Source organism: Natator depressus, chromosome 14 (assembly GCF_965152275.1).
Source record: "Natator depressus isolate rNatDep1 chromosome 14, rNatDep2.hap1, whole genome shotgun sequence".
NCBI classification, from domain to species: Eukaryota; Metazoa; Chordata; order Testudines; family Cheloniidae; genus Natator; species Natator depressus.
Genome location: NC_134247.1, coordinates 204,906 through 229,282, shown reverse-complemented (window position 1 = coordinate 229,282; position 24,377 = coordinate 204,906). Strand labels below are relative to the sequence as shown.

Genomic DNA, 24,377 nt, shown 5'->3' with positions numbered 1-24,377 from the left:
AAGTTTTCAGGTCGGGTGTCTTCGGAAGGCTCATGATGTACTGAGCATTGTTGTTATGGTAATGTTATAGGTTGAAATTTCACGTATATAGTTATGAGGCTGAAAATGTGTCCTTGTGGCTTAAAGCAAGCCCAGGCAAAAACTCTCCAGAAGCAGAGGGACAGTTCACACCTCATCAGGGCATGAATGGGACAAACCCAGCCCAGCCTCACAGGAACAAAGGACACTGGCCTAGGCAACAACAAAGGACCTGTTGGACTTTCGAGTGAGTCACCCCCCTTTCTTTGGTCAGTTTGGAACTTTGATGAGGTAATGCTCACCTGACTCTGAAGGGCGGGAGGGGGGGCAAAGCCAAGAGGGAAGAAAGAACATGATAAAAGGGAGAGACGTTTGCCTTGCTCTTTCTCTCTCTTCCACCTCCATCTACAGACATCACCACCCAGCAACTGAAGCATTGATCAAAGGGGAGAGCCTGGCTGAAGGGCAATCAGCCAGCCTGTGGTGAGAAGCATCTAAGTTTGTAAGGGCATTGACAGTGTTAAGATCAGCTTAGAATGCGTTTTGCTTTTATTTCATTTGACCAAATCTGACTTGTTATGCTTTGACTTATAATCACTTAAAATCTACCTTTATAATTAATAAATCTGTTTGTTTATTCTACCTGGAACAGTGCGTTTGGTTTGAAGCGTGTCAGAGACTGCCCTTGGGAGAACAAATCTGGTACATATCAATTTCTTTGTTAAATTGATGAACTCATATAAGTTTGTAACGTCCAGTGGGCATAACTGGACACTGCAAGATGGAGGTTCCTAGGGTTGTATCTGGGACCGGAGGTATTGGCTAGTGTAATTTGATTGCACAATCCAAGGAGCAGCTTACATGCCAGAGGCTGTGCGTGAACAGCCCAGGAGTGGTGGTTCTCACAGCAGAGCAGGGTGAGGCTGGCTCCCAGAGTCAAGGATTGGAGTGACCTAGCAGATCACCAGTCCAGATAACACCAGAGGGGAATGTCACACTCACCCTGTGCTATGTGTGTCCAAATAATCGCTACTGTTTGTCTATATGGATTGTAAACTCCTTGAAGCAGAAGCCTCACTGTCTACGCTTTATATACAGTACTAAGCACAATGTTAGTGATCAACAAATCATAAAAATTAAATAGATAGCTACCGTCAACAAATATTCTTGGTAGATTGTGGGGAACTCTGCCAAACACTGATGAGGTCCAGCACCTCGCCATTGCTCCATACTGGGGATCGCCTGGCGTGTGGAGGCACGGTCACCTGGAAAGATGTGCTGAGAGCACTCCACGCCTGGCTGAGCAAACAGGAAGGGGATTTTCAAAATTCCCAGAGAATTTAAAGGGCGGGTCTGACGATTGGTCACCTGAGGGCAGGGCAGTAGAGTTCAAAGTGATGACCAGAGTGGCTAGAACAGGCATTGTGGGACACTTCTGGAGGCCAATCAGAGCACACTAACAGAGCAGGGCGTCCACACTGGCGCCACAGCGCTCCAGCGGGGGCACAGCAAACATTATTCCACTGGCTGAGTTGGAGTACCAGGAGCGCTCTAGCCGCGGAGTCAGAGCGCTCTACGTGCCTTGCCAGTGTGGATGCGTCGTGAGTTAGAGCGCACTGGGCTGCTTTAATGCGCTCTAACTCACAAGTGTAGCCATGCCCTTAGTCTTTTAAAGCAACTAAACAGGTGAATCAATTTATAAACATAAAACTGTGGAAAACTGCTATTATTTCAAAGACAACACTGTTTTATATCCCTTGGATACTGAGGGTTCTGAAGAAGAATGAACATCCAAATGTTTCTGTTGATCATACTGAACAGGCTCTGATTATCCCAAGTGATATCTGACAATCTCCTTTTTTGGCTGTAAATTATGAAGTGTTATCACTCAATCCTATTAGATTGAAAGGAACATTTACTTTCGTACAGCAACTCTGGTTCTTTGAGATGTTGTATTCATTATGGATCCCATTGTAAGTGTGTATGCATCCCATGCACACAAGCTCAGAATCTTTTCCCAAGCAATATCTGGAAAGGTCACACATTTGCCCTGTGACTCCTCATGCTCCCCTGCAAGAGCATAAAGGGTGGCGCACCCCCGACCCTCACTCAGTTCCATTGCTACTGGAAGCCATTTCAGCTGAGGAATCCAAGAATGAGGAGGGAGGGCGGGTCATGGGATCCACACTGACTACAACCTCTCAAAGAACCACAGTTATTGTAGGGTAAGTAACTGTTCAGTCTTCTTCAAGTATGTGACAGTGTGGCTCCCACTGTAGGTGACTGGCAAGCAGTATCCTCTTTAAGGTGGCAGGCAAGAGGTGTATCCACTGCATCAGTTGAATAAGATTGGAATACAGCTCTCCAGCCAAGTCCTGTGTGTAATGCTTGACAAATAAAGAGTGGGTTGCTCCACAAAGCAGCTTTGCAAATTTCCAATATTGGTATGTTGTGGAAGCACGAAGATACCGCTTGAGCTCTGGTGCACTGAGCTTGAAAGGTCAACGGGAGACGTATATCATCCAGCTGATAGCAAAGAGAGCTAAGTGTGGTTCATTTTGAAAGCCTTAGGGAAAGCCTTTAGACTGGCCAGCAATAGCCACAAAAGACATGGGCACATTCTGAAAGGCTTGGTCCTGTCCATATAGTATTGAACAGCCCTGGATGTGAACTTTCTTCTCCCCTTATGTGGAATGTGGCTTTGGAAAAGAATACACGTAGGCTGAAGGATTGGTCCAAGTGGAATTCCAAAACCACCTTGGGGAGGAATTTTGTACCATGTCTCAGGACCACTTTATCTCAGTGAAATATGGTATATGGGGATTCTGCCATGAGTGCTTGGAGCTCTCCAACTCTTCTGGATGAAGCAATGGAAACCAGGAATACTGTTTTGAGATTAGGATGATGGATGGAGTACTCTGCATCAAAGGGGGACTTCATAAACCTATGAAAGATAGCACTGAGGTCCCATGCTGGAACAGAGTCCTTAACCAATGGTATGTATGCAAAAGGCCTTAAGGAACTTGGATACCATTAGATGGGAGAAGATGGAGAGTGATTGTATCTGTGGATAGTATGCCAATATTGCTGCCAGATGGACCTTAATTGAACTGAAAGAGTCCAGTGTGTTTTAATTGCAGTTAGTCCAGAATCTTTGATACCAAGGCCTGCACTGGCTCTGGGCTGTTTGGGGCCACCCATATCGAGAACCTTTTCCACTTAGCAGAACAGGTTTTCCTTGAGGACAATTTCCTGCTCTAAGATCTCCTGACCACGCAAAGAACAGTCCTTTTCCATGGTGCTCAGTCAGCCAACATCCAGGCCATTAGGTAGTGACTTTAGGATTAGGTGGGAAACCTGGCCTTGATTCTGTGACAATAATTCAGGAACAATCCGGAAGCTGAGAGTTTAAACCAATCACAAACAGCTTGCTGTGTTTGTTACTGGGACAAACTTTCTTTGTTGTCCCAAGAAGTCCAGTTCACGTTTACACCCCAAATTATAAACTATACATTTGTATTGACCATGTGCTTTGTTTCTTCAGTATGTCCTTCACCCCAAATTAGAACCTGTACCTCTTTCTAAACCCTCTTTCTGTATGTCGATAACATGTCCTGTTCTACTGTAAGCCCTAAAAGATGTGAAATGCTTATACAACCAAAGAATGTATGGACTATGTCCACTAAATTAAAAGACTATAAGGAATATTTTTTGTTTTCTTTCTATATGATTGTTGCACAACAGAAGTGGCAAGAACTGTGCAGCACAAGGAGAAAAAGAATATTACATAGAACAGAAAGGGATTTCCTGGGTTATCTGGTATTGAAAGATATAATCACATAACCAGGGTATAACTTTGAAATATTAAGAGAAATTGCTTAAAAATAGGAGAGGGGTGGAATTCCAATTAATAATGTGCGCTAATCCTGACATGCAATTTTTGAAACTGATCAAACATGAAAACCCTCCAACTCAGAGAAATATGGAAGAAATTTCTTATACACTATTGCCATCTCTTGGATATCAATGGAAGCAGCAGATAAAATAAGCTGAAATCAGAGTGCCCTGACAATCAGTACCCAATAGAAAATAAGAAGATTGCCCTCATGTGGACCCCAGAGCTGAATTAATTTACAAAGAAGCTGCAGAATCCAGAAATGCTACCAACACTCGGACCAGCTATGTGGATCCAGTTTCAGGGTTAATAGGACGAAGAAGAAACTATAAGATTTAATTTCAAAGATTGTATTTCTCTTTCTGTTCTTGAATATAAATAACTGAAAGTTCTCTTGTTGAGTCCACACTGTTTAGTGAGACCTCATGTTTTGGATTTTAGCTAATTAATGTTACATGCATCCTCTTCTTTGTAAGCCCAAGCAAAGCGGCCTAGGAGTGATTTAAATAACAACTTTCAGCAATTGCTTTTAACATTTTAAACTTGGCTTTTCCATACCAAACTATTCAAATAGCAGGGACCTCACTCTTAAAAGAGTCTTTAAAATAAACATCCTTACTCCTTGGAATAAAAAATGTGTTAGTGGTGTTAAAGAATTGATGATTGATAAGCATAAGAAAATGTAATAAGAAATATTGATCATTTGTATTGATATATCATATAATGGCCGAGCTTCAACCTTACCCTATGACAATTGCTTAAGAGACTGTATTTGTGTGTTCAGACATACCTAGAGAATTTGATGTATGTAACCTTGACCTATACACTGTGTATATACTTACGTGTTTTTGGATGAATGAATAAACTGTTGATTAAGAACACCAAATGTCCTGATTTGAGAAATACTGTCCAAGGTAAAAATTGACCTGAAAAGAACCTAGAGTTAAAATTAATAAGCTAAGGCCTTGTCTACACTGCCATTTTACAGTGCTGAAACTTTCTCGCTCAGGGGGGTGACATTTTCTCGCTCAGGGGGGTACACCTACTGGTAGCTACTCTCCTCGTTGGGGTGGTTTTTTTTACAGTGCTGGGAGAGCTCTCTCCTAGGACTAGTGCCACGGCAGCACTTTAACATTCGTAGTGAAGACATACCCTAATTCTCCCTGAACTCAATAAAAATAAGTTATCCTGATTAAATTCCATTACAATAGTGACCATAAATACTTATCAAATTGGCAAATTGAGTCTGTTAGATTTTATCTTTAAAACCTAACTGGAAACTCAGCAAATCCATAAAATTGACCCCCCATTTATGCTTACAATTGGAAAATATGTTATATAGAAGTATAGCATTGTGACATGTCATTCCATATTCTTTATGAAAATATGCTTATGATATGAATATGACATAACTGAGATATACTTCATGCAAGATGGCTCATGTGAGATATCATTGGAAAGGTTATGATTTACTGAATGTGATTATCCAATCTGTATGGCTGTATCATTTCTGTATCTGAAGTTAGGAATATTGACTATGTATCTGTATTTCAACTATGCTACTTTGGGTGACGCCCACTGCTAACACTTCAGGTACAACAATGGAAAAGCCAGACAGGGCGGCTGGCCCATCGGCGATGACAATGGACTGTGAAAAGCTTGGCCTTCCTGCAGATGCTCCAAACTGCCACTGATTCATGGACACTGTGATACTACAGAGTCAGGTGGTCTTGTAACCTGATACTAAAACATTACCTGGGATTTCTTGTAACTTTCTACTGTAAGGGAAGAGGGTCAAGTTTGGGAAAAAAAAGGATTCCCGCCTTATGTAAATCCTATTTAAGGATGGGGAGGAAGGCAAACTGGACTCCTCTCCATGGCTGTCTGGCCAAGAAGAAAGACTACAGAAGCCACCTGAAGGGAATGCAAGGGGGGAGTCCAGACTGAGACAGGGGTCCAGTCAGAAAAGGAATATAACTGAAACTCTGAACCACAGAAACTTTGCAACTTCCCTGCAACAACATCTAGGGTGAGAAATACTATTTGTAACCAATTTCTTTAGTGAAACTAGCTTAGTTTGCCTTTTTGATTTCATTTGGTCAGTAATCTGCTTTGTTCTGTTTGTTATCCCTTTTACCACTTAAAATCCGCCTCTTATAGTTAATAAAATTTGTTTTGTTTATTATTAAACCCAGTTTCTGTAATTTCTAACTGGGGGGGCAAGAAGTGTGCATACCTCTCTCCACATTGAGGGAGGGGGTGAATTTCATAAAATCTTTGAGTTTGTACCCCTCAAAAGGAGTGAGCACCAGAGTGCTGGAGCAAGTCCCTTAAACTGAGTCTTTCCAGAGTGATCTACAGCTGGGTGTGGCCCTGCCTGTGTGAGTGTTAGAGGAGGCTTTAATAGCCTGGCTCAGCAAGACAGGTTAAAGGGGGCTCAAACTGGCAGAACAGGAAGAGTCAGTGGTATCTCAGCACATCAGGTGGCTTCCTAAAGGGCATAACCTATCACGAGCATAACCACTCAACATATAAAAACTAAGTTCTTGACAGCAAAACGATCTACATCAGAGGTTCTCAAACTGTGGTCCACGGACCGAGCTCCATTCAGGTGGTCCGCAGATAGTTCCCTCTAAGGTGCGCATCTGGGCTGCCGCACACAAGAAATTGAAGGGCCACCCATCTAATTAGTGGAGCCATGAAGGTGTGGCTTCACTAATTAGGTGCCTGGACCCTGGAGAAGACGCACATGTAAGGTGAGGTAGTGGCCTTGGAGAGAATAGGGAAGGGGCAGTGGGGTGAGATGAGGGGGTGGGTCGAATTTGGGATGTGCAGGGCTGCGGCGGCCAGAGAAAGAGGCGACTTTCCCGAGCTCCAGGGCTGCAGCTGCCGGGGAGATCACACCTAAAATACTGCGTTCAATTCTATGTGTCTCATTACAGTAAAGATATTGAAATATTTGTGGGAGTTCACAAAAGAGCAATAAAAATTATTGGGGGATGGAAGAATCAATTTATGAGGAAAGACTAAAAGAGCTAAATCTGCATAGCTTAGACAAGCAACAACAAAAGGGGGTGGGCATGACAAAATATCTGAAAAGCGTAAACATCAGGAAAGGACATGAACCAGGGACAGGACCAGACACCAGCTTGCCCCAGGATTGGAGGAATATAAAGTTGGCTTAAAGCCACCTTTATTTCCTCTCCAGTCTTGGACTGAGCGCTGATTAGCCAGATGGAGGATGTCACAGGGTGTACCTGCCCTATAGCACCCCCAGTGCATCAAGCCTCAGTTTTCCCATACATCATTAATAAGTTAAACAAAGCTTTACATAGCGAACAATGCCCCTTCTGAGGGGTCTAGTTTATTAAGGAAAGGCCTAATGAAAATACAAGAAAACCTTCACCTCAGCATCCTAGCTGGGCAACAGAGTCAGTCTTAGTTTATCCGTTCCAACCAGGGGCCGCCCCTCCCCTCCAACAGGGTTCTCTTGGCTCAGTCCCTTCCCTGGAGTCAGGCCTCTTGCCAGTTATGTGGGGAGAATCTTTTGCTGGTGCCAGAGGTCTGTGGAGATCTGTCAGCTGAAGCTTAGCATATAGCTCCTAACAGGCTGCCACCATTCAGGAGTTATCTGTCCCCCGCAGCACACCTTCCAAGCCCCTGCTCTGGTGAGTTCTCCTGCTTAGTTCTTGTGGGGGTACTTCTCCTCAGGAGCTTCCTGTCTCTAGGAACCACCTAAACTGAGCCCTGGTAGTCCTTTAGCAGGCTCATTAGCCAACCAGCCACCTAGGGATTTCATTACTTCCAGGTAGATCTGAATTGGCTCATTCTCCTTTACAGGAATCTGTCACAGGTAGGCTGGTCCCTGACATCCCTGTACAGGCCAGCCTGTGCGACAGATCTTGCTCCATATACTGAACATTTTGCTCACAAAGAAAATTTGTATAACAAAAATATATAAAATAGCAAAGATAACAGCTTTGGGTAGCTCAAGATTCTTCATACCTTTTGTATGTGCTGTGTTACCATGGAGTCCAAGTGTGCTGTTCTGGCTTCCAGGTTCTTCAAAGGAGCTCCAGAGAAAACTTCATCAGCACAAAATGCACCTGAAAGAAAAGGGTAAATGAAGCAAAAAAAACCCCACCATAACATATTAGCACCTACAAGAACTACACCATGGATCAAGAATCTTTTATCTGAGCGATTTAAACAGCAACAATCTGGTCTGATTACAACACAGGTATATTGTTCCAGCATAGGTAATGAATATTTTATAGTAGACAGTCTTGAACATGCCGACACAGTAGGGTAACCTAACAGTATATGCTTATTATTTATCTTCGATAGACAGAAATACTTCTAGATAATACAACAGGGCTCATGCTTCAAAAATCATGAGCAGCCACCTCACAATAACTTTGTTTAAAGGATGCTATTTTGGTGGAAATAATCTTGGGCACCTGGTATTCACATTCCAAAATTAGTTCCAAATGTAAATAGGATGATTGGGAGATGGTAGTCTTAGAGTCAGCATATTTATTTTCAATAACCCTTGGAACACTTTTTCAAGAAGACTGGAAAAAATTAATGTTGTGCCAATATTTTAAAAGGGTGGACAGGACAACTCAGGAAATTATAGGACTGTCAGCCTGACATTGATCCTGGGCAAAACAACAGAATGGCTGATATGGGACTCAATTAATAAAGAATTAAAAGACAGTAATATAATTAATGCCAATAAATATGGGTTTATGGGAAATAGATCCTGTCACGCTAATGTGATATCTTTTTATGATGAGATTACAAATGTGATTGATCAAGGTAATAAAGTAAATATAATATTTTTAGACTTCTCTAAAGGCATTTGACTTGGTGCTGCATGACATTTTGATTAAGAAACTAGAACAATACAAAATCAACATGGCATACATTAAATGGAGTAAAACTAACTGACAGGTCTCTAAATGTAACTGTAAATCGACAATCATCATTGAACAGGTGTGTTTCTTCTAGTGGGGTCCCTCAGGGATTGGTTCTTGGCCCTACACTATTAAACATTTTCATCAGTGATCTGGAAGAAAACAAAATCATCACTGATAAAGTTTGCAGATAACACAAAGATTGAGGGAGTGGAAAATAATAAAGAGAATAGGTCACTGATAGAGAGCGATCTGGATCGCTTGGTAAACTTGGCAGAGGCAAACAATACGTCTTTTTATATGGCCAAATGTAAATGTATACATCTCGGAACAAAGAATGTAGACCACCCTATAAATATGGCCAAATCTATCCTGGGAAGCAGTGACTCTGAAAAAGATTCAGTGGATAATCAGCTGGATGCATGTTATCTGCACCTGCTAATTTAAAAATGTCTACTTTAGTAGCAGTTGTTTAATATCCTCTTGAGATACTACTGGAATGGAGAGACTGTCATCATTATAAGTAGTGCCCTTTGTTTTCAGGTTTTACCCTCCAAAAAACTGCAGGTTTTGAAAAATCCAGTATTCAGATTTTTCCATTTTCTACCTGGATTTTGTACCTGCTCAAACTCCCCACACCTGTTTGCAGACTCCATAGCAGAAAGCCCAGTGCACCTGCACAGGGGAGGGTAACTGCCAGTTGGTGACCGGTGCAGCTGCGTAAGATGGGCAGGGAGCCTGCTAAGACCACTGACTGCTGCAGTGATAGGCCAAAAGGAGTGGAAGGCTGCACCTGGTGAGTACTGGCCCCCTCCTGACCCCAGCCCTTCAGCACGGCCCAGGGCAAAGACTCCTCTCTGCTCCCCGCATCCCTATCTCCCTCCCCACTTCCAGACCCCCATTCCCCATCCCTCTGTGGGTGCCAGGAAGCCCATCTCTCTCCACCAGTCCACTTCCCCTATCCACCACCCCCACCCAACAGGTACCTCTCCCCTCAACTTCCCCCCATGAATGCTGGGCACCCCTTCCCCCATCTGACACCTCCTCCCCCTGCCACCAAATCAGATACCCCTCTCCCTCCCAGACACCCCTCTCCCTGCCACCCCCACCCATTTCCCCTTTATGATAGCCCCTGTGAGCAGCTCAGTCTGGGGACATGTCATGGTCTGGAGAGGAGCCCCAGAGCACAAAACCCCATCCATTGCACCTACCAGACAGAACTCCTGCCTGCCCCTGGGCCAGGAACAGATTGTTCTAATCTCCCTGTGTCCCTGAGGAGCAGAGCTCGAGAGCACACAATGTGGGGAGGAGGATAATGGCAGCCCCCCTGCTGTTTGCAAGTCAGTGACTGGGATCTGCTCTCTCCTGACTCCCTGCCCCTGTGCCACCTCTGTAACAGGAAAGATGATGATTTTGGGATCCATGAGTACTGGGGACCTTCCCTCTTCTCACCGGGCACCCCTTACCCACCACCCACAGACCTCAGTGATAGTCTGTGTGAGTAGCTGGGCCCAGGGACACGTCCAAGACTTCAGGAGAACAAGCCTTGGAAAAGACACTTTTCCTACACTCCCTAGGACTCCCTAGGACTTTTGGAATTCACACTTAATATAAGAGGCCTCAGTGCAACTGTGAAAGTCACCAAAAGTAAACTATTTTTGTTTTAAAAATAAGTTTTATTTGTCCAATGGGGAATGGAGATAATGATTTCATAAACAATATACTCTTACTTTTCTCTATTTGTTGCCTTTTTCTCTCTTCCTGTTCCCCAATATTAACCCGGATATTCACCTAGAAAACTGTGAAGTTAATTTTTTACACTCCTCTTTGCCTGTTTATTAATTTTTTAAATAAACACTGCTAAATTCCAGGAAAATTAAATGATATGATATGACTACATCAGGGGGCAGGAAGGGCAGGTGTGGAGTGAAGCAGAAGTGAGGAGGATGTGAGGGAGGGCATAGAGGAGCAGTAGGTTGGAGCAAACAGCCAATCAGCACAGGGCAGAGAAAAAGTCTGAGAACAGTTTTAACCGGAATGTCAAGAGGGCCCAAAGTATGCTTTGGCTGTTTCTGCTCCTACCAGCAGGAGTCTCAGGCTGGTTCTCCTTTGCAGTTCTCCCCCAAGGCCACATGGCAGGGAGGCACCAGCTGGATCCTAGTGGAAATTAATGCTGAAACATGTTTCTCTTACCATTAGTTTCATTGAAATTGTGGGTGTGGAGCTGAGTGATGGGTGGAGCTGAGTGGTGCCGAGTGCTGGACGGGTCATGGGAAGGAGCAGATGATTTTCTGGGAAACTTAGATGCCTTTTCTAGTTGCTCTTCCATTATCCAGCATTTGTGCTTTAACTTTCTTATTTCCTCTTCCAAGGATTGAACATAATCTACAAACATAAAAAAAGATCTTGGAAAAGGTATTTTAACTTAAACAAGCAATTAAATCATAGTGAGTTTGGCAGACCACTTGCTAGAGAATTTGCTTTTATCCAATCATACAATTCTAGAGTTAGAAGGGATCGCAAGGGTCATCTTAGTTTAACCCCTGCCAAAGTGCAGGATTTGTTGTGCCTAAACCATCCAAGACAGATGGCTACCCAGCCTCCTTTTGAAAACCTCCAGTGAAGGAGCTTCCATAGCCTCCTAGGCAGTCTGTTCCATTGTCCTACTGTTCTTACCAGTTAGGAAATTTTTCCTGAGATTTAATCTAAATCTGCTATGCTGTAGTTTGAATCCAATGCCTTTTGTGGAAAAAGGAGAACGTTTCGCCATCTTTTTTATTGCAGCCTTTCAAGTATTTGAAGACCGCAAACATATCCTCCTTAAGCTCCTCTTTTTCAAACTAAAGAGAGACATTTCCTCCAGACTTTGCTCATATGGGTTGCATTCCATCCCTTTGATCATCTTTGTTGCTTGCTTCTGGATCCTTTCCAGTTTCTCTACATCCTTTCTATACACTGGTGACCAAAATTGGACATAGTACTTCAGCTGAGGCCTAACCAGCACCAAGTAGAGCAGTACTATCACTTCCCATGACTTTCATGCTATGCCTCTGTTAATGCAACCTAAAATTGTATTTGCTTTTTTGCAACAGCATCGCATTGCTGACTCATGTTGAGGTGGTGATCCACGACAGCTCCCAGATCCTTCTCAGCAGTGCTGCTGCCATGCCAGTTTCCCCCCATTCTTTATTTGTGCATTTGATTTTTCTTCCCAAGGTGTAGCACCTTACATTTGTCTTTGTTAAATTTCACTTTGTTGTCCATAGACCAGTTCTCCAATTTATCAAGATCCCTCTAAATTTTAGCTCTATCCTCCAAAGTGTTGGCGGCCCCCACAGCTTTGTGTCATCTGCAAACTTGATCACTGTGCTCTCTATATCTACATCCAGCTCAATAATAAAAATGTTAAACAACACTGGACCCAGAACAGATCCCTGTGGAATCCTACTTGAGATATCCTTCCAATCCAACATCATTTCATTAATAGTTACCCTTTGTTTGCAGTTGTTTAACCAATTTTGTATCCACTTAGTGGTAGTTCTGTCAAACCTGCATTTCTTCAGCTTACTTATCAGAATGGCACATGGGACTGTCTCAAAAGCCTTGCTGAAGTCCAGGTATATTATGTCCACCACATTCCCCCATCCACCAAATCAGCTGCCCTGTCAAAGAAGGAAATCAAGCTGATTTGGCATGATTTGTTCTTGATAAATCCATGCTGGCTGCTAGTGATCACCCCTTCATCCTCCAGGTATTCACAAATTGAATGTTTTATACATTGCTCTAATCGCTTCCCAGGTATCAGAGTCAGGCTGACTGGTCTGTAGTTCCCTGGCTCCTCCTTTTCCCCCTTTTTATAAATGGGCACCATGTTAGCCCTTCTCCAGTCTTCTGGGACCTCTCTGTCATCCATAAGTTCGTAAATATTATTGCCAGTGGCACCAAGATTTCTTCAGCTAATTCCTTCAGTACCACCTTGAATCAGCTGACAAGAGTACCATATCCTCCAACTGCTGGAAACAGAAAGAACTGAGCTCTGGCAGCTGCAAACTTTTTATATAGAGGAGGATGGTATCAACAAAAAGGCCCAATGGTATTGTCTTCAGCTATTAGCAGGGAAGAACTATATGCACATATCAGAACTAGCATAGAAGCTTGAAGAGAGAAGTGTCCTTTAGAATTAATGGATAGAAATCTTTGATTGAACTGATTAATCATATTGTTTCACTAACAGAGTATAAATTAATAGGTAAAGTAAGAGTTTACGTCTAATGAACACCTCTGCACACAATAATTAGCACTGCAAGGTTTAAAATAACTGTGTTAACTATTCTTAACTATTCATAACTATTCACAATGAAACCTCAAAGTTAGGACAGAATAAACAGCCATTTTGGAGGGGAATGCAGCAGGTGCAGGAGGATCTACTTTGCTGGGTCTGTCTGGTTTTCTCAGATCCAGAAAATGGTCTAGGCTGGCTTTGGAGTAATTCAGAGGACTCAGAAGTTGAATGTTTAGCTAAGTGAGGCATGTGCAGTGAGCCAATATGCAGTTCAGCTGCACATGTTTAGATTATTGGCAAAAAAAGTGTTTAAAAAATCCATACCAATTGTACCATGCATGTGCAAAAGGGCCATTAAAAGGCTCAAAAATGGTCAAATTTTCACCAAAACATTCAAATGCTTCTCTTTTGGGATGGTTATTTCCCTATCAAATTACAGTTATCTTTCCTTCCCAAAGTTCAAAAAAGGTCACAAGAATTTCTTTATGAAGGGGAAATTGTAGTTTTCATTCTCATTATACTCAAAAAAGTGAACAATTTTGGCCCAACTTTATTTTAGAAAATTTTTGGTAGGGACTATGCCTGCAAAACTGTACCTCAAATGGTTAAATTTTCAGCAAGTAATGAGCTGGGGGTTGCGAATAGAAATAACTAGCCAACCTTAACTATAATGGTTGCTACCAGTTCCCCCTGTAATGTATTGGTTCATTCATAACCCATGTATTCTTCTCTGGGTTTCCTGCTAAGTGATGAGTATTTAAAATACACCTCTCACAGGTAAGGTGAAAAGGAAAAGAAAAATGTAAACTGTGATACTAAAATGTTTCAAAATATAGACAGATAATATTAATTAAAGGGATACATTTTAAAATATTTTTTCTTGTTTATAACTAGTATTTCTGTTAAATAAGATGAAAATTGTATTCTAAGGCAAGAGCTGTGACTTAAGAGGAAAGTGTGAAATGCCATACACAACTGCTGCACAGTAGCACTTTCAACCCAGTTCTCTATATTACCAGGAGTAAATATGACTGTAGAAGCCTTAGCATCAGGGGCAGTTTGCTGTGTGTATTGTATCTTTTCTTTCCTGGGGAACGAGGATGGTGTCTGATCACTGAGAGTCTCCATTTCTTTCCTCATTTCTGCAATAGCAGCCCGCAGGCTGGTGTTCTGTTCCTTTAACCTTTGGATCTCTCTGGCAGGAAAATCTTTTCCAAGAACTCCTTTATTATCACCTAGAAACGTCTGAAAAATAAAACAGTGACATCATGTTGTTATCAATGATGGAGACAAACCAGGGTCTTGTGTCTTCCAAACACAGCAAATAATAATCTGCTCAAGGTTAAAAAGTACAGTATTAAGATCATATGGGAAGAGAACAGCTGAAAGAGGAAAATAATCAGGTAACTCTGGGAGTTACTTGAGAGAAAAGTACAACAGTTAGAACTGTGGTCAGATTTATTAAAATGACTGAATGAAAAAGCAGATCAGTTTAACTGACAGAAATACCCTCTTCCCCTCTCTATTCAATGGAGTTTCTATTTAAATAGGGTCCTTCATCAAAAGCAGACACAAGAGAGAACGTTTTGCACAGATGGGTATAGTGTCTCTCAGAGGCAGAAAGGGAAAAATTACAACTGTAAACAGAAATGTAACACTGAAAATAGCTCAGTAATAATTATTGCAGTCAACTTAAAATGAGGGAAAAATAAAAGCAGCCAGTATGCATAGAGAGTCAGGTGAGTTTCAGATATATATGGCTATGCAGTTTGCACTTTCTTATAAAGTTGCTGAAGTGACTCTATAAGAAAGGTTACACAGTAACTAGCTTTCCATAGTCAGCCCAGTTTTGTCCCCTCACCTTACTACTTCCTCAAAACAAATTCTTTCCACCTGAAATTTCTTGTGTAGAGAAATTTCTGCCAGAGGAGAATTTTTGAGAAAGCATAAGATTAATAAATGTAACAAAATGCTTTGGTTTAATTATGCTATTATATGATATTTATATGAAATGTTACGAGAATGTAAAATTTAAGTATTGAAGTTGGGGAGTGCTTGCATCTGGGTTTGTGGCTCATATGTGATGAATGGGAGGTGGTCTGCAGCGGAAGGTTTGTGGTCCATATTAGAAATGTTATGACACTGTGGTATGTTGGGTGTAAACAAGTTGTTGTTGGACAGGCAAAGATGAGTATTGATGTGGGGCCAGAGTTAAGGTTGTTTGTGTAACCTAAAGGGATAGATTCTCAGCAGCTGAAAACTGCCATAGATCTATTGACTTCAATGGAGCTATGAAAATTTACACCAGCTGAGGATCTGCCCCTAGAACCACAATACATTCTTCACTTTCATCCTTCAGAAAGGCCTATTATGAATACAGTTCTGCCAAAATCTCAATGGGGTGAAGCAACAGATATTAGCAAAATCAGAAATCTCCTGTCCAGCCCCAAGGAATTTTTCACATTTCTCAGTGATTTGCAAGTTCTTTAGAAGGATTTAAACCTAAAGCAGGGATCAGTATTACAGATGGCGGAGGTGTTGAAAGTTACACATATAGCCAGAAAGTAGTGTTTAGGGATTCAACTATGCTTGGGATATACTTTCCTATTCTACTGCACTGCAGTCCTTAACACAATATAAAATGTGAAAGTAGAAAAAAAATGAAAGTCCAAAATTAATGCACAAACTGAATGTATCTTGGAAATATGTATTATCTGGCTGATTTGTATTAGATGTGCAGCTACATTATGAAAAAATATGCTGGGGATATGGTTCTCCATCTTTCTTCAATATTCTAATAGAGCAGTCTCTTCCCAATGTTCTAAATCCTACCTGCAGATTTCTTCACCACATGATGGCTTTTCGTGTCCAGTTTATTCCATCTTAATATTTACAGCATAATTAAGCACTGCTGAAAGACTCCTTATTGCCTGCTTCCCCATTTAGAGTACAGCAACCACAAAAATGTTTTCCTCTGGAATATTTTCAGATTTTCAAATTTTCCTTCTGTTCTCTCAATCTGGGTTTCTTGACAGTCTTCCAAACTTTTATTCAGTCATAGGTGGCATAATTATGTAAATACACATGACAAGCCTGTCCCTTGACTGTTACCTGCAGCAGTAGGATGATCCTTCTGTCTACCTCATCACAATGAAACTTATAAAATAGTAATTTTTTAATATTTCCAACAGAATTTAATTTCTTTCGGGTCTTTAGCACATGCCATTCAAAGGCAAAAATTATTCCCTGAACATTATAATTCCTTCCACTGAAATATTCAAACAAGAAGCCAAATCTCTGTCCAAATACAATTTATGTGCCTGCTTTCTATTTCTGGTCAGATATGAGCTGGGCCAGAGTCAAGTATCTGTGGACTACAATCTTCAAGGACAGAAGGCAGCAAGAATGATTTTGCAAATACTAAAAGGCCACTTTACTTCAACAAGGGACAGGAAATATACAGTCCTTCAAGGACAGCCACAATGCCATATTAATATAAGATTAAAAGTACAGGATATGAGAAAGGGACTGGGGAGGAGCCAACCACTTCATCTATGTCCACAACAAATTTTAAAACCATATGATTACCTAATGAAAACACAAACTAACTTTCACTTATAATCTGTTTTTCTAACTAACTGCAGAAATAAATTGAGGAAAATATAGTACATTCGTCCTAAGATCCTCAAAAGGAATGATTCCTTGTAAAATTTTTGGTGTGGCCCAGAGGTCAGGGGTACAAGCAGCAGAGCCCTCTATAATGGGAGTCCGGGGGCAAAGCCCCCTAGTAGGAGAAAATACCTGCCATACCTCCATCATACCTGGTGCATGGGGTCGCAATGCCACTCAAGGATAGACAGTATACTTATAAAGTTTGCAGATGATACCACGCTGGGAGGGGTTGCAAGTGCTTTGGAGGATAGGATTAAAATTCAAAATAATCTGGACAAACTGGAGAAATGATCTGATATAAATAGGATGAAATTCAATAAGGACAAATGCAAAGTACTCCACCTAGAAAGGAACAATCAGTTGCACACATACAAAATAGGAAATGACTGGCTAGGAAGGAGTACTGTGGAAAGGGATCTGGGGGTCATAGTGGAGCACACTGTTGCAAAGAAAAGCAAACATTCTGCAGGAGTGTTGTACTCAAGACACAAGAAGTAATTCTTCCATTCTACTCCATGCTGATTAGGCCGCAACTGGAGTATTATGTCCAGTTTTGAGTGCTACCTATCATGAAAGGTCTGGACAAATTGGAGAAAGTCCAGAGGAGAGCAACAAAGATGATTAAATGTCTAGAAAACAGGACCTATGAGGAAATATTGAAAAAAATTGGTTTGTTTAGTCTGGAGAAGAGAAGATTGAGGGGGGACATGAAGTACATAAAAGGTTCTTAGAAGGAAGAGGGTGAAAAATTGTTCTCCTTAGCCTCTGAGGATAGGACAAGAAGCAATAGGCTTAAATTGCAGCAAGGGAGGTGTAGCTGGACATTAGGAAAGGCTTCCTGTAAGGGTAGTTAAGTACAGGAACAAATTGCCTAGGGAGGTTGTGGAATCTCCATCATTGGAGGTTTTTAAAAACAGGTTAGACAAACACCTGTCAGGAATGATCTAGTTATTACATAGTCCTGCCTTGAGTGCATGGGACTATGACCTTTTGAGGTCCCTTCCAGTCCAATACTTCTATGATTCAGGGAAAACTCAGCAGAGAATCATTCTTCCATGCATAGGCGCTGGGCTATATGGGCTCACGGGGGACCAGGACACACCAATATTCTGGAAAGCAGGCCCAGCCCTACCAATGTTTAAGCCATGAGTGCAACCAGAAAAGGGCATCCAGATTACTTACTGGGACACCCCAAATTTGAGTGGCATTGGGGGCATCTGGGCCAAATTTGAGTGGCATTGCAACCCCGTGCACCAAGTATGCTGGCAAGTATTTTTCTCCTCTTTGGGCGGCTTCACCCCTCAGACTCGGGATGGGATGATGACTATTGCCCTAAGTCCCATTGTGCTAAAGTACATTTGCAACTGAACCCTATGATTTCAAATTGGACTTCCTGCTGAGACGATTTAGTAAAATGGCAGCTCTTAATGGAAGACAGTAATTTAGCCCTGGTCTACATTGGGGGGGGGAGGATCGATCTAAGTTACGCAACTTCAGCTACATGAATAACGTAGCTGAAGTCGACGTACTTAGATCAACTTACTATGGTGTCTCCACCGCGGTGAGTCGACTGCTGCCACTGCCCCGTCGACTCCACTTGCGCCTCTCATGGCGCTGGAGTACAAGAGTCGATGGGAGAGCGTGCAAGGATCAATTTATTGCATCTAGACTAGACACGATAAATCAATCCCTGCTGGATCGATCGCTGCCCGCCGATCCGGCGGATAGTGAAGACATACCCTGAGATATTAAAACAGCAGCAGGCATTCTAAAAAGATTTTGCAATTTCATATATTTTTAAAATATTCATTTAAGACTAACATAAAAACTTAAAATCCGCACTGTGCCAACCCTGGAGCAGAACAGAGAATCACAATTCGTTCTCTGTTCCTCCTTTGCTCTGAGAAAGAAGAAAGTTACTTTGCCCCTTTTCTTGGGGTAGTTTACCTCCCCCGTACACCTGGCATAATACTTTGGCCAGTGAGTGGTTGGGGCAGTCAGGGCTCCTCCACATCCCTGTCCACTTGTTCAAAGTAGTGGAAGAGTAGCCTCTTCTGTCCTTCCTATGGACAGAATCACAATCTGAGCAGGACCAAACAGGAGAGTAAGAGAGGGTCCATTCCATGACTGAATAAGGCCAATGATAATCTAGTCCTTAGTTACCTAAGATGTTAGCATTAATCACTGCATTTTCCTTTAAAGGATAATATCCCAAATGGAATTTTTGGAGTCTGTAACAGTCCTTTCCAGTGCACACATTACATCTGTTAAATGGAATATCTTTGATGATATACATTGTTTTGACCATGGGTACACATATTTAACACATTTGTAAAGGCTAATGTAGACACTCCCTATACATTTGTTCCAGGCTACAAATGTTTGTACCTCAAATTAACATGTAATCAATTAACTTGAGGTATAAAAATTTAGTGAAGACAAGCCCCACATAGCTGGTTGTATCAGAATGAATTCTACCCAAGACAAGGCAGTAAGTGTTGTCTAACCTGTTTCTCTCCTTCAGGCAATATACCATGTTTCTGAAGTGCCTGCACTGCTTGGTCTCTTTCAAAGGTCAAAGCAGACAGGACTGTTTCCATTTCACACAGCTTCTGTTCCTTCTCTTGTAGCTGAGCTATAACCTACAAAACACAAAATTACTGTGTCTTAAGTGCAGACAGTATAGAGCTATTAGAAGGGACGAACAATGGTCTTCTGGTTCAATCACATGACAGGAAATCAAGAAATGTGTGTTCTATTTCTGGGTCTACCACAGACCTCCTGCGTGACCCTGAAAAAGTCACTTAACTTCCCGGTGCCTCAACTTCCTAACCTGTGAAATAGTGACAATAATAATGATTTGCCTCACAGACATTCATTAATGTCTATAAAACACTTGGGATACAGAATGGTGTAATAAAACACCAGGATTACTGTTTACTTTTTAAAATAGTAAACAGATCATTTCATTATACCCATGTGGTTACTTGGCAACTGGCCATTGATAACCATCACCAGTACATTCTGTAAAATCTCTGAACAAGAAGGGTGTCTGCAATGTAGTCCACTCTACATGGGACTGCACTTTAAAACCATTCAGAGACTGAAGCTGGTGCAAAATCCAATGGCTTGCTTTATGAGCAGGGCATATTGCTGGAAGAATATGACACCAGTGCTCTGAGATCTACATTGGCTCCCCATTGGTTTCCAGGCGGAGTTTATGTTCATGAGGAATCGCCTCTCTTTCCGTGCCATACTGACACAGCTGGGGTGTTCAGCCTGAACCCCTTTCATTAGAAAATAGGAAAGGGTGGCTGGCAGAGTGTTCTCCATGAGGGCTCCGAGACCTAGCACTTGCTCCCCCCAATTGATCCAAAATATCCCGAATTTGGGTGACTTCCTGGAAACATTGCAAAATAAATCTGTTCGATAGGATCAGGGGAGAATTCTGAAGGTAAGCTTCCCATAATGATGAAGGAGTAGAAAAGAGTATTTGTAGGTGTCTGGCTGTCTGAATTCCTGTTGAAATGATTACTTTAATGCTGCTGGGATTTTATTTATTGTTTTATTAATGATGTTAAGGTACATACAGCCTTGGACAGGGTATCTTTTTTATTATTTTAAATCCAACTGAGTAGTCTGTAGAATCACAGAAATGTAAGGCTGGAAGGGACTTTGAGAGTCATCAAGTCCAGCCCCCTGTGCTGATGAAACCACTCAGTACAGACCAAAGTCAATTTGATCTAATAATGACCTGGTCCCTTGCTGTTGACAGGCTCTGTATTAGATCCTCTGATTTCTGATATTGATTTCTTTCAGCATTTTCACAGCGCCGCTGCCAGTCCAGTTCTGCTTGCACTTTAGCCCGTTGCAGAATCTGCTCTCGTTCTGCTGCCAGAGACAGTTGCTGCTTATACCTATGACACAGAGGACCAACGTGAATGTTTTTTTCCCATTCCCTGAATTTCTAGTTCGGTTACTAAGAGACCATCAAACTGGGGAAACAACATAGTATGTCCTATGTCTCAGGCTCTGGTGCTGAAGGGAGATTTTAATTACTGAAACATACAATGGGTAATTAACTAACATTTTGAACTCTGTAGAGGGCAACTTCTTGTTTCAAAGAATGTGGAAGACAATCTGAGGACAGGCAATTTTGGATTTTATATGGACTTGGAGGGGAGCTAATTAAGGTATTGATAGTAAAGGAGAACTCTTGGAGTAAATACCAATCAATTTGGTAAATTTACAAATCTGAGAAAGAAAATTACAAAGTAGTTAGTCAAAGTTATACCAATTCCATAAAGAACAACTGGAGAAATGAAGGGAACTATTGGAGGACCCATGAACAGAAGTATTAATGGGGAAAGAAATAAATGAAGGATGGAAGATCCTAAAGGATATTGTATCACAAAGGAGGCACAGAGGAAAGGCTAATGTGTCATGAAGATAGTTAAAGAAGATAGTTATATATACAGCTGAAATGAATACTGGTATTATACAAGAAATGGAAAAAGGGACTGTAGATAACAAGGTAGGAGTATAGTGTTCATGAATAGTAAATCAACTTGTAGAAATGAATTAAAAATGGCAAAAATTTGTTAGCTGAATGGGTAAATAAAATGAGAAGAAATTACAACCATGGAAACAAACTAGGTTGTGGGAAACGGAATAGGACTCTGGTTAAACAAAGATGGAGAGAACAACATAGAGAAATTCCACGATGACTGAAGTACTAATCAACTGTGATTTTTCCTCCATTTGTAATATAACAGAAAAGGAGAATGAGACACATTGAGAATGGAATATAATTGACGCTCGGGTGAATCAGGACACATGGTTGATAGGGGAAAGTAAAAGAATCAGATTTAAGGGTGGGATTTTCCAGAGCACTCAGCATTGACTAAATGCTGCTCCCACTGAAATCAATGCCAAAACTCCCATTGATTTAAATGGCACCAAGGGTAGGTCCAATCACTTGGGGTATGTCTACACTGCAAGTGGGAGCAAGCCTCCCAGTCCAGATAGACAGAACTGCACTAGTGGGGGCTTGAGCTAGCGTGCTAAAAATAGCAGTGTGGATGCTGCATCTTGGGCTGCAGCTCAGGGTCTTAAGCCCATCTGACCCCCTGGGTCTGAGCTGGGGTGGCCAGCTCATGTCTTTGCTGAAGCTACAGCATCCACAGTGCTATTTTTAGGGTGCTAGCTTGAGCTCCCCAGTGCAAGTCTGTCCACCTGGGCTGGAAGGCTCGCTCCCAGCTAAAGTGTAGACATATCCTGAAAGCTTTTAAAATACCCACTCTAAATATTTATCCCTACACAAAATCATTAAGGGGTCAAAGGTTTAGCAATCTCTTAGAATCCTTTACCTTTCTATATCCTGCTGGAATCTGGCCAATTCTGCCCTCAGCTTCACCTCCTCCTCATGCAATGACTGAATTTGAAGGTCTTTAGAAACAGTCTCTTTGGAGATTTGAGCTAGATGAGAATCCCAGCTTGTTTTCAGTGTTGTTAACTCTTCTTGAAGCCTATACAAAGTATATAAAAACATGTACTAGTTAAAAAGAAAAAATATATTTTGTTTGAAGAAAGCAAGCAAGTCTTATTCAAAGCAACCAATTCTATTAAATACATGTCAACTATTATCCTACTAAAAGTTACATTTTGCAAATATAGCATAGCAATATTAATAATAATGATGATTTCTCTAAAACCCACAGAAATTAATAGAAAACTTTCAGTGGACTGAGCACTGTTTTATGACAAATCTTTTTAAGTACCACAGAAGCTCCCACTTTTTTGAGTCAGAAATGTGTGCTTGCAAATTGTGTACTATTAAATGTGCAGAAAATGGAGGCGCCCTAGACAAAAAGGCTCATGTTGTTCCAGCTGCAGTCTTCCAGGCCAGGGGAAGCCTTAAAAGAGGCTCCCTAGCCAAAGAGGTTCATTTCTACCAGTAAGTTATTGTCTCCCTGAATTATCTCAGCTATTATTTTCTCAATATCAGTCCACACTCCCAATATACACACAGCTCAGTGCCCATAGGAGGAGGTTGACAAGATGTTCAAAAAGATAGCTCAGTGGTTTGAGCATTGGCCTGCTAAACCCAGGGCTGTGAGTTCAATCCTTGAGGGGTCCATTTAGGGATTTGGGGCAAAAATTGGGGATTGGTCCTGCTTTGAGCAGCGGGTTGGACTATATGACCTCCTGAGGTCCCTTCCAACCCTGATATTCTATGATTCTACCGCTTCCGCCCTATCCACAAGGCTTGTTACCCTGTCAAAGAAAACTAATCAGGCTGGTTTGACACGATTTGTTCTTGACAAATCCCTGCTGACTGTTACTTATCACTTTATTATCTTCTAGATGTTTGCAAATTGATTACTTAATTATTTGCTCCATTATCTTTCCGAGTACAGAAGTTAAGATGACTGGTCTGTAATTCCCCGGGTTATCCTTATTTTCCTTTTTATAGATTGGCACTATATTTGCCCTTTTCCAGTCTTCTGGAATCTCTCCCGTCTTCCATGATTTTTCAAAGATAATCACTAATGGCTCAGATATCTCCTCAGTCAGCACCTTGAGTATTCTAGGATGCATTTTATCAGGCCCTGGTGACTTGAAGACATCTAATTTGTCTAAGTAATTTTTAACTTGTTCTTTCCCTATTTTAGCCTCTGATCCTACCTCACTTTCTCTGGTATTCACTATGTTAGACGTCCAATCACCACCAATCTTCTTGGTGAAAACTGAAACAAAGAAATCATTAAGCACCTCTGCCATTTCCATATTTTCTGTTATTGTTTTTCCTCTCCTCATTGAGTAATGGGCCTACCCTGTTCTTGGAAGTGTTGTTCTAAATCAGCAATAAAAATGTTGGCATACTGTGGGGTCATGTGGGTACCCATAGCAGTGCCACTGACTTGAAGGTATAAGTTGTCCCCAAATCTGAAATGGTTATGGGTGAGGACAAAGTCACAAAGTTCAGCCACCAGGTGTGCCATAGCCTCATCAGGGATACTGTTCCTGACAGTTTGTAGTCCATCCTCATGTGGAATATTGGTGTAAAGAGTTTCTCCATCCATGGTGACCAGGATGGTGTTTTCAGGAAGATCACCAATGCATTGTAGTTTCCTCAGGAAGTCGGTGGTATCTCGAAGATAGCTAGGAGTGCTGGTAGCGTAGGGTCTGAGGAGAGAGTCCAAATAGCTAGATAATCCTACTGTAAGAGTGCCAATGCCTGAGATGATGGGGCATCCAGGATTTCCAGGTTTATGGATCTTGGGTAGCAGATACAGTACCCCTGGTCGGGGCTCTAGGGGTGTGTCTGTGTAGATTTGTTACTGTGCTATAGCAGGGAGTTTCTTGAACAGCTGGTGTGGTTTCTTTTGGTACTCCTCAGTGGGATCGAAGGATAGTGGTCTGTGGAATGTGGTGTTGGAGAGTTGCCTGGCAGCCTCCTATTCTTAATCTGACCTGTTCATGATGACTTCAGCACCTCCTTTGTCAATCCCTTTGATTATAACGTCATAGTGGTTTCTGAGGCTGTGGATGACATTGCGTTCTGTACGGCTGAGGTTATGGGGCAAGT

General features: G+C 41.7%; 1 protein-coding gene across 5 annotated transcripts in view; it reads right to left on the bottom strand.

Annotated features, from left to right (window-relative positions):
• The window catches only part of CCDC57 (coiled-coil domain containing 57), a 148,466-nt gene that overhangs the window by 74,923 nt on the left and 49,166 nt on the right, over positions 1 to 24,377 (bottom strand). For 4 of the 5 annotated variants that reach the window (XM_074970547.1, XM_074970546.1, XM_074970544.1 and 1 more), the window contains exons 8-13: positions 22,156 to 22,314; positions 20,541 to 20,703; positions 19,294 to 19,428; positions 14,131 to 14,359; positions 11,026 to 11,217; positions 7,919 to 8,019 (exon numbers count right to left, since the gene is read on the bottom strand). In XM_074970547.1, the coding sequence (XP_074826648.1) occupies positions 7,919 to 8,019; positions 11,026 to 11,217; positions 14,131 to 14,359; positions 19,294 to 19,428; positions 20,541 to 20,703; positions 22,156 to 22,314 (979 nt within the window). The remainder of the gene's footprint in view (positions 1 to 7,918; positions 8,020 to 11,025; positions 11,218 to 14,130; positions 14,360 to 19,293; positions 19,429 to 20,540; positions 20,704 to 22,155; positions 22,315 to 24,377) is intronic. The other variant, XM_074970545.1, reaches the window with a different exon arrangement.